We start from the raw sequence: 13,855 nt of genomic DNA, 5'->3' as shown, positions 1-13,855 counted from the left end.
GGCCTGGATGTTAGTGGAAAGGAGGGCGGGTGAAGCTTTTGTGAATGGGGTTGGCACCTCAACACGTGTTAAACTGAATATAAGTTCACCCGCCTTGAATTTTTTTTGGCCCATCAGTGGGTTCTGTGATTCGCAAGCTAATAAACAAACAAAAAAAATAAGCGCTGACTTGTGGAGTGAGGTAACATCAAATGTTAAAAGATGAAATACACTGGGCTGTTGAAGATTGTGCACCTTGGAGAAGGGAGAAGTAACTACTAAATAACATGGGCCTTTAATCACTGCTAACATGCAAAACCCGACAAAGTGTCATCTTTTCAGGACTTAAAAACAGCCTTGTTTTCATCACAATGATTATGCAAGATTGAAATTATAAAATAGGTCTGGAGCAGAATTTATAAGCCTAAGGGGTCAAAACTTTTACCCAACCTGAAGAGAACAATACAGACTTTCTTTTACCATAAAAACATGAAAATCGCCTATGTGTGTGTTGCAACATTTTTACATTTCCAGACCACAATTTGGAGAGGAAAGACATTACCCTTACACTGTAATCTGGCCCATGTCAGTGCTGTCAAGTGTAAAGCTTTTAATCACAAAAATGCCAACTTTTTCAGCATTTTTTTTTTTTTTTTTCCAGTTTGACACCAGTGTCTTTACGAATTTGCTACTGAAAAGGTTTCACGAGGTTCCTCAGCCCACAGAGGACCGGGGACTCTTACATCCAGTGAATCACAAGACATGAAAAGCCTCAAAACCAGCCATCAGTATTCACTGGTGGAGCAGTGCTGCCCTAGTGTGGGTTACTACTGTTAGCAGGTTAAGCCAGATTACACACAATAACTTGGCAATGGGTGTTCAAAGTGAGACACTGTGTCATTTGTTAGCATCTGTATCATAAGTCATTTTAGTTTAGTTTTTTTTTTTTTTTTTTTTAAACTGGCAATCATAAAACCCCAAACTCACAAAAAAGGTTGAATCAATCAAAGATGACAGGACAGCTTTACAATAAATATCCTAATTTGTGCAAGGGCGTTTTGGGCCGGATGCCCTTGTTTCCGCGTGTTTTTGGCTGAATTTGTGACGCTGAAGGGCTTTAAGAGCAAAACATCCATGCGACAGTACATAAAATATTCATCAGAGTGCTGTGCTCTTTGATTCATTCAATTTCACTCGAGTCCCGCGGCGGTGATCTTCACATGACATGAGCAGCCGAGGAATCTGACTCTCCCGCACAACATCGCCTTGTAACACACTACTGCTGTCTCTCTGCGCTCATCATCCTGTTACAATACAGTGCGACATAAATGTAAAATTAAAAAGTGTCTGGAGAGAACAGCTGGCTGTGTCCACTTTTGTTTTGTTTTGTTTTTTTTTTCTTTTTGGTTGTCACTTCAGTTAACTAAAACTCATTCATTGCTGCCTCAGTGAATTTGGGTTCGTTCTGTCTTGCATTTTCCTTCTCACATTTTTTCCAGTTCACACTTCTACTCCATTTTGGATCGCTCCATCTTGGCTTTCAGGATTTCCTAGAGAGAGAGAGGGAACAAGGATTAATGTTTCTGCTGTGACGTATCTGTGGAACGAGAGCACAGTAAAGCTCATTACTCTGAGCCTTTTAATGGATAAAAATGTGACTGGAAATCATGGGACTAGCGGGGGAAAGTAAAAAAGCATTTTACCTCTTCTTCATCCAACATTACAGGGAGAGCTCTGTATAGAGAAAGAGGGAAAAACAGTAAGAGGGGAAGTGAATGCATGGAAACAGATAACAAACCTTTGTCAAAATAATTAATAATAATTTTTAAGGTGCCAGATGGATGGGGTACTTTTATTCTCAAGTATTTAAACAGCACACTTTTTTTGTCTTAACTGACTTCATGCTGTAAATTCATTTTGCGCTCCAAGCTACTGAAACCAAACGCTAAGAATTATTTGCAAATACTGTTTGACCCTGGTCCAACAGGCGCAGCAACCTGCCTTAATACACTTACGTAAGCTGAGACAATAAGACATATCAAAAGGGATTAAGGGGTTTTAAGCTGGTATCATATCCTCAAAAATTCCAGGTGGCATTAAGCTTTGGAGGGAAAAAAAAAACAGTGTGTGTGAAACCACAGGTTGTGCTTTCACGGCGGCAGGGTTAGATTTGTGTTTACAGAGACTGTCCCATCAGCACAAGGTCGGCGGGTCTTATCAACAACCGGTAGTGTCCTGCCAAAGTGTCCTTGAGCAGGGCGCTGAAGCCGAGCATGCCGATTCATTGTAAGCTGCTCTAGATGAGACGATCAGCTCGACGCCTATGATGTATTTTTATACTTACACATCAGCAACAGTTGTAGGAATGTTCTCCTCCACCCATTTTAGATCTTCATCCTGGCAATAACAGAGATTAGATCATACAAAACTAATTACTAACGGATGGAGGGGAAAAAAAGCAATAAACAGGGAGATAGAGACGATACAGAAGCTTCATTAAGAAATGGCATGATGGAGAGATGGAGCAGCAAATTTGTCTGTGGACGAGAGAAGATGACAGCCGGCAACCCACCTCTTTACTCAGCAGTTTCTGCGAGCCATTAGTGTCGGGTTTTGAGCCTCTCATCTTCATGCCCTCTGAAACATATGAACCCAAATGAGATCACATAAAAGTCTCTTATCCAATAACGTCATTATCAAGTAACGACGTTATTAAGCTTTCTACTTATACTGTAATATGATTATGAGATGCGATTTATTTCTTAATAGCCGTGCCCGTTGCACAGCAGGATGAATCTGGTCCTCACAGGTCTGAATGAATCGATGCCTCTATAGCAACTTTACACAACACCATGCACCAGCTGACAAGATTGAGGCAGCAAGCTGAGCAGGAAGAAAACCAGCCCAATAACTATTTGCAAATGGGAGGGGTTTACACCACAAAGAACAAAACAATGTAGTTGCATGACAAATTCCATAGAAAGCATGGCTGGCGTCATCACAGAAAGAGAGTTGATTGTATGCAAAAAATGGTCAAAAATTATCAGGAATGTATCTGAAAGTCAATTTAGAGTGTGTGCTCTGACTGAATTTTTTTGTTTCAATGTTTTTCTGAAGTGGCCTAAGGTCGTAAAGCCCATCTATCTGGTGCTCTGACTAGATTCAACCAAGCGAGAGTCATCTGCAAACGCTTCGATACAGGTAATAAACACCTGCTTGGAGATTTAAAGGTTTTACCAAAAGCTTCATTCAGCATGGGCTCCTTGGCCTCTTCTTCTTCATCGTCATCATCAATCAGAGGGGAGTGGGAAAACCTGAGAGAAAACAGGAGCAGAGCGTCAGATTCCTGTACTGGGATCTCTGGTAATGCCAGCACACCTTAGCATGAACCAAGCTCCGCAATTGACCCCTGACCTCTGGCTGTTGGCAGAGGGCCGCAGTAGCACCATGATGACCAGCAGAATGGTGGAGAACAGGAGCCGCCAGAACGCATCGTCAACCCACAGGTCCCTCCAACCCTGTGCAGTCAAAAAGAGGAAACAGTGAGGAGAAGAAAGGATTGAAAAAGTCTCGTGCTGTCAGGTTGGAGGAACAGTTTGCAGGGAACAAAAGCGGACAAACTGACCGTCTGGCAGTCAACCAATTTGAAGACTTTGGTGGTCCAGATGATGAAAATGATGGAGGCTGTGGAGAAAAAAATAAACATCAGTCTCATTTTGTGTCTATATACAATATACAAACACTTGCAAACAAAAACAACACATGCAAACTCCGATCAGTGGAACCAAAGTAGGTGTTGAATGTACAGTTATCACAGCCTAGGAGGATATGTAAATTTACCGAAATACTACAGCACATTCACGCATGAGGAGCAGATGTTAAAATAGTGCTGTATCAACAGCTGTTTCTATACTGAGGTACAGATCTGCTGAGTTTTTGTTGCTACAGCTGGCAAAACTCACCCACGACAGAGAAGATGAGTGTGTTGGTGAAGTGCTGGTACAGAGAAAGCTTCACTACATTCCTGCGGAGCTTCAGGAGACGAGTGGTCTGAGACAGACTGATAAAGATGTAGATACAAATTAAGGAAAACAGACATGCAATCAAACGTCCACATTGTCAGGTTGATACTGCTCCTAAATGAAGTCCTCATAATAATTTACATTTTCATCATTTTGGCTACTCATTTCCAAAATCACCTGGAAAAAGCACATTATCACAGAAGCGTGCTCTGAATATGTTACAAAATGCGTGGAAAGGTCAGAGCTGCAGTGCCCTGATGCGACAAAATATTCCTCATGACCCTAAAATGCTCTTGCATGACACAAAAGTGCCAGTCAAGGAAACAAGAGCTGAAGGGATACTAAAAAAAAAAATAAGAAAATAAAAAAATAATCGGATTTATGCAAATATGAAGAGCAAAACTTTTCAAACATGCACACTCTGAGGCATTTCACATGCAAGATGCCTTTGTTCATGAGCTGTTGACAGCATCCCTCTTGTCTGTCTGGTTGTGTAAAGGATATCCACCACATGACGCAGGAGTCAATGAGAGAGAGGCTGAGATTAGCCACCAGGGCGACGGTCCCGTAGAAACCCTGGAGGGAGAGACACCAGAGTCAAACTGAAAAAAACAGACACAAGTAGACGAGAAGACAGCAGCCAACACTGTGTGCATGTGCCTGAATGTGATTGAGAGAAGGAAACGGATCTTTTAATCACGAGGGAAGTCATCAAGTTATTTTTACACAAGTTATTTTTACACAGATGAGCATGTGTTTGTCGCCAGTGCGGTGAAAATCCAAGTATCCTGTCTCTGAAGCCTGACGAAACACATCTGCTCACCGAACTACAGGACTTACAGACCTCCATTCTTCTTACCAACCTTTTGCCCCACTCATATCATGCTCTTTTGAAAAAAAAAAAATCACATTGAAAATCATATTCATCAGTCCCTGTTATCATCACCTGTCCTCCTCCTGGCCTCGGATTGAACTCCTCCAGAATCTTGTCTCCACTGTCTCCTCCACTCAAATCAAATTTATTCATGGTAGTGCTTTTAAAACTGCACTAGGCGAGATTCTTTACAAAAACAAACCAATTTTATCACCCTAAAAATCACAAAACGGAGATGTAACTGAACAGTGTGCTCCGTTTTAACCTAATGAGACGCTTTAAATTCTCCCTATTTGCCCAAATGAGATTCTGGTGTCGAGTATGGACACTTCTCTTTCATGAGGAGTTACAAATCTGAACCTTGAGTGAAATCCAAACTGTCTTTTAAACAGCGGAGTGTGTTGACAGTTAGTTAAAGACACTTACGCCCGTGACTCTCAGCACACCTTCCACAGACGAGAAGAGCAGGTAGAGAAGCCCCACGGCGACCAACCGGTGCACAGTGGTACCCAACCTGGGCCTGGAGGAGGGGGAAACACCAACCAATAAGTCAATTATACAAATAAATGTAGCTCATAATACATGTTTTTACATCCCATAGTCAGGATCATAAGTGATTCTGCATTTGGATAATTATTGTAACAGAGTTTATCATAGAATATTTTACCATATAGGAAGGAATGTGTGTTCTTTTAAAATTTTTGATATCTGTCCACAGATTTTTCCTAAAATGACTGATTGATATGGGATTTTTGAGGCTGAAACTGACACGGGTTTTAAAGGGGAAAATGCACCAACTACTAATATGACAGAAAATGTAGTTAATTTGTTCAATATCAGTCATTTGCTGACCATTTATATAACATATATATGTTATATAGCTTATTCAGATTAAGTAAATTACTACTAATTAATCTTGAATTGAGAAGGGTCCAAATCATCTTTTTCTGCATTATGTTTTTAAAAAAAAAAAAAAAAAAAAAAAGTTCTCATATCAGCTGTCAAAAAGGAGTGACACCCCCCGTGTCACTGTCAGCACAAGATATGTATAACAGAGTCTGAGATGTGTATCACAGCCATAATATAATTACTGCCATGCAACATGTCATGTAGACATGTTGATTCAAGACAATGTGTAATGATTGCTCATGATGAATGTCCAGTGATTGATATGGATTAAGGTAATAACAGCTTGAAATAAGGATGAATGTGGTTTAAATGTGTGTGTGTTCAAGTTTAGAGTTTTGTGTGTACTTGGAGGTGCATGGGAGAGAAAAAGGGTATAACAGGCGGGTTTTAGAACCATCTGCGTTCTTTCTTCAGGGTTGGTCCTTTGGAGTAGGAGTTGTGGACTAGCTTTCCACCGGAGGGATTTACAAAGAATCTTCATCTGGAAATTATCGACTGGAGTATGAAGGAACAACCGCTTTTTCCAACCAGTTGAGGATTAAACTGAACTTTGGATTTCTGTCTTGTTCACGCTGCCTGGATGGGACTGGATCACTGAACGGACTTGGGAGTCGTGAGTTCTTACTGGTTTTCAGACTCTGGCAGAAGAAGAGGAACTGCTGCTGCAGAGCGGCGACTCTCTCCTCTCTCCCTTTCTCAGATTATTTATTTAGTCATTTAATCAGCATAACCTGAATTTTATAGACTGGTTGGATTTTCTAACGTTTTATTGAATTTTTGGATTAGTTGTGCTGCTTTGCCCGGCTTATTTCTGCAATAAATTTTACTAAATTGGATTTAAAGGATAATTGTGGACATCAGTGGGCAGTAGCTAGGCGTGTCTTCTCGCCACTGGCTTAAACAGACCTCAGCAGGATTATTTGGGGTAAAACCTTTGAGGCTTCAGGTTCAGACCCGTTAGACGGAGAGCCAGTCCAGACCACCTGTATAGGGATAAGTGGTATCTAGCTCAGCGCATATCAGTCAGCATACACACTAATACCGATATCTGTGATATATAACCAATATCGGCCGACTGAAATATGTCAGTCAAGGTCAATTTGTTTTGTTTTGCAAGCTTTTATGTGGCTGGTAGCTGGATCTACACCTTCTTTTCAGTGGAAATGAACTATCGAACTAAGTATTGAGTCTGGAACTGATGCAGGTGTTTAACAGGTCCAGATAAAAGATTTTTGAAGTAAACTTACTTGACGATGCCATAGCCGAGACTGACAATGAGGACCAGGATTCGCGCGAGGGACCTTTTGAGTGCAGAGAGCAGCTCAGCAAAAATCACAGCACCTTGAACTGTGGAGAGCAAAAAAGCACAAAAAGAGGCCTAAGAATAGATTGGAGTAAAAAGAAAAAAGGAAGGAAACAAATGGAAATACACGAAAGCAGCACTGAAATCGACCAACCGTAGTCTCCTCTGTAGCGGATGCTTTGGTACTCGGAGTAGAACACGGCTTTCTCCAGCATGCCGAGGATGATGACAGCCCCGATCCAAAACTGGATCCGCAGCAAATCTCTCCAGTAGCAGGCAGACCAGAAGAGCCAGAAAGCCCCAAACAGCACGTAGACGATGCACATGACCATGAAGAACTGCAAGGGACAGGAGAGAGCAAACACTCAGCTTTGTCTCAACTAAAACCTTGCACTGTAGGATCTGACCCAAATGGATTTTTAAAGACCAATATAAATATTCTAACGTCTAATATAATAACTAATCTCAGTAATGTCAGATATTTATAAAAAGCCCATCATCAATAAATAGATACATCCGTCTACCTCTGTTGCATACCCTAGCAGTTTGTTGACATCTTTTCATACTAAATTTGTGAATTTATGATCATGCTCAGAAAACTGAAGAAAAAAAAAAAAAACAAGGCAGCTGACTGATTTTAGTATTAAGATCAATGATTAAGATCAATGATTCATTATAACTGTGGTAAAGATTTAGCGGTAAGACCGACATTTGTGCATGATCAAAGTTGTAAGAAGAATTTCCTTTTATAGAAAATGTGCCACGTACCATCATGAGAGGCCAGTCTGCCGGAGAGGAGAAGTCATGCGGTCCCTTCATCATCACTTTCACTAAAAAGACACAACATGAGTCACTTTTCTGCACAGGATTAGCATCTGGTTGATTTTCAGACCTATTAGTGCGCTGACTTTTATGTGTTTTTAATGAGGCCGAGTGTCAAAGACAAAAATTTCTGTGCCAAGCAAAATGTGAAAGGTGATTTGTGAAAAGATGAAAAAGATGTTGTTTCTCACTTGTAAAAGCAAAGTTGAGCGGCCCTGTGCCGATGTCTTCCTCCTCACCACCACGGAACAGAGGCATAGGCTGCACCTTCACGATGAACAGATACGGACTGTCCTCCCAGGCCTTGGCCACTTCACTTATGTACTGCAAGAGACAGTAAAAACAGTATGCTTACCCCCTAAAAGAATTCAAAAACATAACATCAGACAGAGCAGGGCTTCAGACTCTGAATAACATCACACAGAAACTGACAGGCTCTATTTTAACAATCTAAGTGCTATTTTAATGGCAAAAAAAACGTTGTTGTGCCATGCGCCTGGTTCAAAAGGGTTGTATTTAGTTTCTTCATTAATCCTGGGTGTGTTTTGGGCGTAGAATGCAGTAAACCAATCTCCCATTCCCTTTAAAAGCAATGCACACTTGCACCTTGACGAATTGCTATTATAATAGTGCATTTTCCAGGTAAGAAGAAAGGCTTCTCTGCAGAGGAAACTGATCTGTTTGTGCATGAAGTGAAAGCACAGAAACAGATCATCAAACAGCAAGAGTCCATCCAAGCCCCCTGAGGTGAGGCAGGCGCCCCTGTGTGTGGAACAAGCAGAGTGGACGCACGCTGGCACCCCCTATGCAGGCGACTATTACTATCTTGATAATGCGCCTTAAAATAACAATGAAGACTGCACCACTGATGTCACACCTGATTTTTCTTGGTCAATCATTTGCTTTCAGCTGTCCTGAGATAGCAATGCACCAAAAATGCGCCTGACCACATCTCGTTTTAAGATCGAAACGCCCATGGGCACACAGATGGGCACGAGTGACTTTGCTATTCACACAACATGGGCGCTGAACAGGAAAATGACAACTGCATCTGCTGGAAAGTAGCAAAGACACACTCACATCACACTTGGCGCCGAGTGTAAGATAGGGCCCCAAAACTTCAAGGCCACAGAGAGATAGAGGGAAAAGCGATACAAAAAGGGAAGAGCGATACAAAGAAAAGTGATGACATTTATTTCCATGTCTCTTACCGGCTTGTCGGGCCAAACGAAGGTCAGATTCGACGGGTCGCTCTAAACAGAACAACACAACTTAAGCTGAAGATACAACACTGGGTGGAAAAATCAATGCATTTCAGTATGTGGTGAGTTTCTGGTGTAAAATGCAGTGCTTTCACACACAAACACACACAAAGAAAGACTATGCTTAGATACTTGAACTCTTAAAAATCATAATGTAATATTCAGATATGACTCACTTTTGGGCTAGAGAGGGGCTGATAGGGGTTGAAATCTCCATAGTACACCTAACAGAGGGAAGAGGGGAGTAAAGAAAAGCATTACAGGCTGCATTAACAACATCCATTTGTTACACCACCATATAAGCCATATAAGCTCATCTACAACATATGTAGAGAAATGTAAGTCAGCAGAACCAGTGAAATGATAAAAATACATTAAAACAGGAGGCCAAACTTTATCATGTGAACTGTAATAAACGTGGACATGGAGTTTCTATTCCAGGTCTTAAAAATTATGGTGTGGGGAGCAAATGAGATGCTAATGCATGGAATGTGTTCAGCCTGAATAAAACAGAAGGACGTTCTCCAACATGCAACACGAAGCAGGATGTAGGTCAGGGACAAGAATACCACGTTTCGTTTGCTGCCGGAAATAATTTGAGATTAAGACTTTGCAGCAGTCGCTTGGGCAGTTAGGTACGTGCAAGCTGGACATGCCTGATTCATTCTGCACCTGTACTTTTAGTGCCTGTGACGACGCTTGTGCCCTGCTCACATACCTTTGGCAAGCTGAGGGAGGAGCAGTTGTCAAAGTACATGTAGCCCTGGCTGTAGAAGCCGCTCCAGCCGTCTTTCAACATGTGGTCCAAACCAAACATCTTCATGGCTTTGTTGTCCTGCAGAGGACAGACGAGAAACGTCACACACACAGCATGGCCACTTCCTTCTCTGAAGTTAAAAGGCCGATATGACATTAACTCAAGCCACAGAGTTGACTTTGAACTAAAGTAGCAGAATAATATCAGTTATTATCAGGATGGCAAATTATGGCTACCAAAATTTTAACAGCCACTCAGATGTTTCTTTTTACCATTTACAGGTCAATTTTCTCATATTTTCATGCTTATTTTCTGATAGTTTTGATACTTTTTTTTTTTTTTGCAAATGATATGTTAATTTTTTGGGGAACTTGTTTATCACCTTTCTCCCCCATGTTTTTGAATCGAGAAATCAAGTGAATTTTCTCAGGTTTCAAATGGTTTATTGCTGGATGCCTTTTGCCACCTTTCATACATTTAATTATCTTCTTTTCTTGGCGTTTCTGCCCCGCCACTGTCTGGTTTACAAAAAACTACTTGCCACTGCAGATATTTACCTGTATGCAGCAGGTGGTGGGTCAATACTACAGTCTGCATACCAATTGAGGCAAAGTCTTACACTGTTATAGCAATGAAATAGACTTGTATAATGTGTATTTATGGTAAGAATGAGATACTGGCTTGCCCACAAATTAAGCAGGTTAGGATGGTAAGTGATCAAACCAGAAAAACCAAATGCCTCTGTCTAACATTTGTGGAGATGAGTCAGAAGCCAAGAGTCGATACTCACTGGTGTGTTAAAAACCTCATTGTAGCACACGGAGGAGCGCAGATACCAGCTGATGTTGAAGGCAACATTTGCATCACATGATGCAGGATCAACCTCGACTGCAGGGAGAGAAAAAACAGAGATGTGTGTAACTCAAAGGGTGGAATTAAAACAAACAGAAAGAGTGGCTCAGTTCCTGCTCTGTCCACCCATGCATGAAGGCAAACTTCAAAGACACACCTCACCTGTAATAGATCACCAATTTGAGATATTAAGCGTACTCAAGGACTCATTTTGTGATGAAGTGTAATTTATTCATTTATTTTTTTGTTCAGCCACTTTTTCTCCAGCTGCATCATCCAACTTCCCCTTCATGTAATCTTTTTCTTTACTTCCCGATGAACCTGTTCCTGCTTCTTAAACCGTAACATGCCTTGTGGCTGCACTGCATTCCAGTCTACTGATGGTAAACTGGTCTGTCTGCTTTGTCTAACAGCCTCCTAAACGATTTCTTGGTATGACTGATAGTGACTGCACTGGAGATATCGTGACGTTGCATTATCTACAGTGTGTTTGGCCTGTTATAAAAGCCCAAATCTGCCCGGAAGTGCAATGCACATCGACAATGACTGTTTTTTAGTGCTTTATGAAGGATTTTTCTTTAAAATGGCAATGGGAGGCTTTAAACTGAAAAGGGCCTGGGGTAAAATCACCCACCAAATGCGTTATGCTACACTATTGTGTTAAGTTATGCCACGTTATCCTACACTATGCCGGGGAAGGGGAAACAGCTAGGAGCAGATTCCATCAAGATGATACATTTTCACCAAGCTATGATAACTTGTGTTTAAATTTGATTTTACTTCCCAAAGTTACTTATCATTGCAATCAGTGACATTTTAATTCCATTGCCGAGAAGTTTTCCCCATGCAAGTTCTCCCTGAAAATCAGCCCTTGACTTTGAACACTGTAATATCACACGCTGACATTTAGAAACAAAATGTTAGATCCCGGTAGCCAAAGAACCTCCGGGTTTCCTCTACAGCAACAGAACCGCAGCTCCTAATGAAGATGCGGCATTAAAATAAAATCATTTAATGAAACCCAGAGAAATTTAAGTCTTTAAGGTGATTGTTTTTACCGGTTTGTTTGAATCTATTGAGATGCCTGGTGGACAATCCTGATGTGGTGAATCCCATGTTCAATAAGTGAAGATATAACTATAAAAACTGATGCTTTGGAGGCAGATACCTGGGGCACTGCGAGAGAAATGGCACCTTCACAGTTGACAGAAATCATCATATGAACTGACTTTATTTTAGGGAGCAGCCTTTATTTTAGGAAACATCCGACTGCTGTGCGAACTGTAATATTCAGGGTGCTTTGTGTTTTGGATCTGTGCGACCTTCTTTCATATGCATAGCCATGCCTACCTGCAAGGTCAGTGTTAACTTTTATAACCCTTCTGTTCCTGAGTAGATTATGTTGTTTGCTCTGTAATATAAAAGCAATGTGCCCCTCCTTGCAAAGCTGCTGCTGAAAGCCTCTCCCCCGTGCTACATGGATGAATACCTTTTGAAAGTATGTGTGGAATACTTACAGGTCATGAAGATAGTGGTGTTGGCGTACAAAGTCTTCCGAAACACAACATCTTGTGTCTGGAAATACAAAAAAAACGACAAATAAATGAGCTGCTGTTTGGGATTTGCAGACAAATCTCACAAAACATGACATGTAAAGATCGAGATCTGCTTTGAATAGCCAATTAGTTAAAATAAAAAAATGCATTTCATCAGCGTGATCAGGATGTATTTTCAGAAGGTGACATCAACCAGATGCTACACTGGGAAAGTAGCCGCACACACTTGAAGCTGGCGACGCTAAACTGAGCTACGTGAAGCTAATGCCGCTCAGCCTGACGCTATGTGGTGCAAATGACACGCAGTTTTAAAACACACGACCCCTCATCCGTGCTGTCACTGGTTTGACAGGCGGACTTGAAGAGCAGACGGAGGATTGAAACGCTGCTAAGGCGCTAGCCGCACTAGCTAACAGTTGCTAAGTGGATGATTAGCATCGGCGCGTTGTGTGAGAATAACTTGACAAACGCGTCGGTTAAACGTTAAACACTGACCGCGTTGATGTCCACGCTCCACAGCGAGACCTCTGCTGCTGTCCCGGGACGGACGGCGGACACGAGGAGCAGCAAACATGCCCAATAAGCCGCAGCATCTGGCATCGTCATTTGGGCATCCACAGTGCGCTTCAGTCTATCCGCTGTGTTCCGCTTCCATGGTCTGCGCCGCCTGGCTCCCATCCGCGTCCAGTTCCGGTTTCAACAGCTGCCGCTAGAGGGCGCCAGTCGATGTAAACAACGGGGCACAAACACGGCAAACCAAATGAGGGACATCATTTGGAGAATGTGTAAATTTAATTCTGTGTTTATTATTGAGGTTGTCGTTTCCAGAGGTCTTGCACTGGACTACATTATATTGAGGTGTTTCTAATTTTTTTGTCCTCCCTATTTGTATATACAGGAGATGGGACAACATATTGGAAACACCTCTCATTAAAATGTAGTCCAGTACAACAGCACCACTAACTGTGAGCTCAGTGCCAAACAGGGAATTGAATGAACACCTCTATTACTGTGACAAAAAGAAAACCTGAGCATTATAGGCATCAAATGTGATAATAATTATATGTATCTATCTATAGATAGATAAATAAGGAGAGAGATGAGCAAATCAGAAAGCAAATATGGGCAAAAATAAGTAAAAAAAAAAAAAAAATAGAGAAAGAGAAAGATAAGAGAAAAAAGAGGGAAAATAAAAGAAGATGATCAGAAAATTTGTGGAAAAATTGGAAAAATACCAACAAATTAACCAGAATACTTGCAGAAAGAAAGAAAGAAAGAAAGAAAGAAAGAAAGAAAGAAAGAAAAAAGAAAAAGAAAGAAAAGAACTGGAAAATTAGCCGATATTAAATAAATAAAAATACTAGAAAACTATATTTATCATTATTATAATATATATTTAAGAAATGACAAGAATATTACCATAAAATTAACCAACAAGACGACGCCTGTATCCAGTTAACATGTGAGACTATTATTACTATAATTATCACCCACTCTAGCAGGTTTTCTAATTCAGTTT

General features: G+C 41.1%; 1 protein-coding gene across 2 annotated transcripts; it reads right to left on the bottom strand.

Moving 5' to 3' along the window:
- Window positions 1-560: 560 nt before the first annotated feature.
- Window positions 561-13,045, bottom strand: LOC115354145 (transmembrane protein 87A-like). 2 transcript variants are annotated; one of them, XM_030044344.1, is made up of 21 exons: window positions 12,832-13,045; window positions 12,298-12,355; window positions 10,719-10,816; window positions 9,890-10,006; window positions 9,348-9,395; window positions 9,121-9,162; window positions 8,101-8,233; window positions 7,856-7,917; window positions 7,242-7,425; window positions 7,032-7,131; window positions 5,302-5,395; window positions 4,506-4,577; window positions 3,942-4,050; window positions 3,605-3,663; window positions 3,394-3,497; window positions 3,217-3,293; window positions 2,552-2,616; window positions 2,324-2,376; window positions 1,683-1,713; window positions 1,468-1,529; window positions 561-1,283 (listed from the first exon to the last, which is right to left on the bottom strand). In XM_030044344.1, the coding sequence occupies exons 1-20, from the start codon at window positions 13,012-13,014 to the stop codon at window positions 1,488-1,490; spliced, it is 1,731 nt and encodes a 576-aa protein (XP_029900204.1). In that variant the 5' UTR covers window positions 13,015-13,045; the 3' UTR covers window positions 561-1,283; window positions 1,468-1,487. The 2 variants fall into 2 exon arrangements, with proteins under 2 accessions (XP_029900204.1, XP_029900203.1); XM_030044343.1 differs by having other exon boundaries at window positions 573-1,529.
- Window positions 13,046-13,855: the final 810 nt, after the last annotated feature.

Source organism: Myripristis murdjan, chromosome 22 (assembly GCF_902150065.1).
Source record: "Myripristis murdjan chromosome 22, fMyrMur1.1, whole genome shotgun sequence".
NCBI lineage: Eukaryota > Metazoa > Chordata > Actinopteri > Holocentriformes > Holocentridae > Myripristis > Myripristis murdjan.
The sequence above is the reverse complement of the archived record's forward strand: the minus strand, read 5'-3'. Positions and strand labels throughout refer to the sequence as shown.